Source organism: Pteropus vampyrus, unplaced genomic scaffold (assembly GCF_000151845.1).
Source record: "Pteropus vampyrus isolate Shadow unplaced genomic scaffold, Pvam_2.0 Scaffold147, whole genome shotgun sequence".
In the NCBI taxonomy this organism is placed as follows: Eukaryota; Metazoa; Chordata; class Mammalia; order Chiroptera; family Pteropodidae; genus Pteropus; species Pteropus vampyrus.
Window position 1 is genome coordinate 2860050 of NW_011888928.1, and position 2720 is coordinate 2862769.

A 2720-nucleotide genomic window follows, 5' to 3' on the forward strand; every position below is an offset into this window, starting at 1 on the left:
AGCAGGTGGGTGAGCACAGGCGAGAGGATGGGGTGTTCGGTTCAGGCACAGGGGGGAGGACGGGAACCGTTTGTGCCCATGGTGTTCACAGAGACACTTCCTCCGGCCCCTACGAAACCTCCGCTCCGCCTCTGCAGGGAACGCCTCCTCCTACGCCCCGGTAGGGCACCTTCTGACCGATCTGACCTGGTCCTAGTTAAGTCAGGGGCTTTCGGGGCTTTTCCCAATCTAGAGAACCAAGTTATTGTGCTGAATGACCTTATGCAAGTTTTGGCACTGCGTCAGTGGAATAATTAGTGGGGTCAGGCCTCGAAGGGTTTGGGCAGAGCCAGGGGCTGGGGCTGACCTGGCAGAAGCCGCAGCAGTGGCTTCAGCCCCTCAGGCTAGAGAGCAGAAGGGGACTGAGCGTGAGAGAAGGAGAGCCTGGAATACCCCACGAATCTGAAGAATCTGGCAACTTGTCAACAGTTTGCTGCAGCCAGTCCATCGCAGGTAAGGTGTACCAGACCCATCTCATTGAGGTGGTAACTGAGGCTCAGAGAGGCGAGGTACCTAGGCTGCTGCTACATAGCTGGTGAGTGGCAGGGCCGGTATCTGCAACCCTAAGCTACCCCCTTCCCCCACAAGGGGTCCCAGAAGAGCAGGTTTCTACTCAGTCCTACTTACCTGTGGCCCTGAGGGTGAGGGGCTCATAGCCAGCTGCACCTGGAGTGCCATGGGAGTGGGCAGGACGGGAGGCTGGGGGGCTGGGGACATGCTGACGGGTGGACTGAGGAGGGCGCTCTGGGCGTGGGGGGGCAGTGGCAGCTGCTGGTGCAGAGAGGGGCTGAGCGGGAAGGAGGGTGGTGGCGGAGGGGACGCGCTGAGGCCTGGCAGCAGCGACTTAGAGCTCAGCGTCCGGGCGAGGCTGGCGGGGGAGGCCCCGCCACGGAAGCCGGGCAGGTCCGTTGGCGTCAGGAAGGAGGCCAGCCCCGGCATGGCGTACATGGGCGGCTTGGGCGGGAGCATCTTGGCCGGCGGGTTCACCTGAGTGCTCTTGGTCTCGCCCTGGTCTGGGGAGCTCTGGAAGGAGACAGACACCAGTCACTCTGGAGAAGATGGAAAAGCCAGAACTTGGGCCATGAGACCAGGCCATTCTGCAACCCATTGACATGGCCTCTGGCTGGCTCCCTAGCCCCTTGGGAGAGAGCTATGGACTAACCAGGGATAATTCAGGGTCCTTAGTGCACTTGGCATTGACCATCCAACCACCCCCTGCTTTAACTCCTGGGGCTCCTGTGCCCATGGGGAACCCACAGTCCTCGGCCTGGCCAGTGACACCAGCACCATCCAGAGGGGCCAGCCTCTATTTACGCTCCTCCTCCGTGCCTGTGCCTTTGCATGTGCTGTTCCCTCGGTTTGGAGCACGCTCTTTGCTTGGCCCTTTATGGCCTAACCCAGATGCCATGTCCTCTGTAACAGCTTCCACACACACCCTTCCTCCAACTGCACTACATGTCCGTGCCATGCTGAGCCTCCTGCGGTGCTGGTGTTGGCAGAGGAGGCAGAGAGAGAGATCTCAGGGGTAAAGCACAAATTTGAAAAGAAGCAAAACTGGGTTTGCATCCTACTGCAGCCAGCTAACATGCTGGATAATGTCAGGCAAGTTGCTTAACTCCTCTGAGTCCTCGGTTCTTGTTGGAAGCACTGAATGAAATATGATGCATATAAAGTGGCCAGCGTGCGCCTGGCACACAGTGGGTGCCCTGGAGAAGGGACCACAGTGGCTGTATCCATCCATCCTTTCCAAGACCTATGGTGTTGACCATCCCCTGGGCTCAGTTCCTGCTCCATCCCTCAAGTGGCCCCACTCTTATCGGGCTATGCCTAGGATCCAGGTGTTACCTTGGAGACGAGGCTCGCCCTGTAGGCTGCCAGGGCCTTCAGATATTCCTTCTTTGCTGCTTCGGTCTTCCTCTTGTAGGCCTGAAAGACCCAAGATATGGGCAGCATTGCGGAGAGCTTAGGCGGTCAGCCCAAGGTCATATAACTGGGAGCTGCCATTCGCTGCATTTGCCTGTGACCTAGTTCTGCTCCCTGTTCCCCCTGGAGGCCCTTGATGGGGGACTCAGGCATATGGTCAGTGGGATACGAAAGCTCTAGTCTAAACCCCAGACTTTGAGAGTTGGAAAGACAAGATAAACGGGGATGCTCTTGTATGACATGAGGGAGCAGAGGCCCAGACGGTTAGGATGCTAGTGAGCACAGTTGGAAGACAGAACTGGAAGGGACCTCACTTCTCAGCTTGCAGATGGGCACACTGAGCCCCATAAAGACCTCTGCGGGAGCCTTTAGTTCCAGAGGCTGGGCCCAGGTCCACACCCTCCGAGTCCGTCATTGTCTCCAGGACCTCAAAGCCCCAGGGGATGGCCCGAAAAGGGACGGAGACTCACCTGCTTCTGTTCCTCTCCCAGGCTGTCCCACATGGAGGCCACAATTTTGGACACATCCCCGAAGGTGGCGCTGGGGTTCTGTCCCTTGATGGCGGCCTGAGTGTCTCTGAAGAAAAGGGCGTAGGCCGACACTGGCTTCTGCGGCTCATTGGGGTCCTTCTTCTTCTTCTTCTTTGGGTTCTTGGCCTTTTTTCCTGGGTCAGTTGAGGGTCTCTTCTCTCCTGACATCTGCCCAGGTGGGAGGAGTCAGAAAATCTGAAAAGCCCAGGGCCTCCTCCAGGCAGAGCT

General features: G+C 58.2%; 1 protein-coding gene across 1 annotated transcript in view; it reads right to left on the reverse strand.

The window, feature by feature from the left end:
- Positions 1–2720, reverse strand: part of TOX2 (TOX high mobility group box family member 2) — a 102335-nt gene that overhangs the window by 3802 nt on the left and 95813 nt on the right. The window contains exons 6-8 of the mRNA XM_011369411.2: positions 2433–2660; positions 1885–1965; positions 667–1062 (exon numbers count right to left, since the gene is read on the reverse strand). Coding sequence (XP_011367713.2) covers positions 667–1062; positions 1885–1965; positions 2433–2660 — 705 coding nt within the window. The remainder of the gene's footprint in view (positions 1–666; positions 1063–1884; positions 1966–2432; positions 2661–2720) is intronic.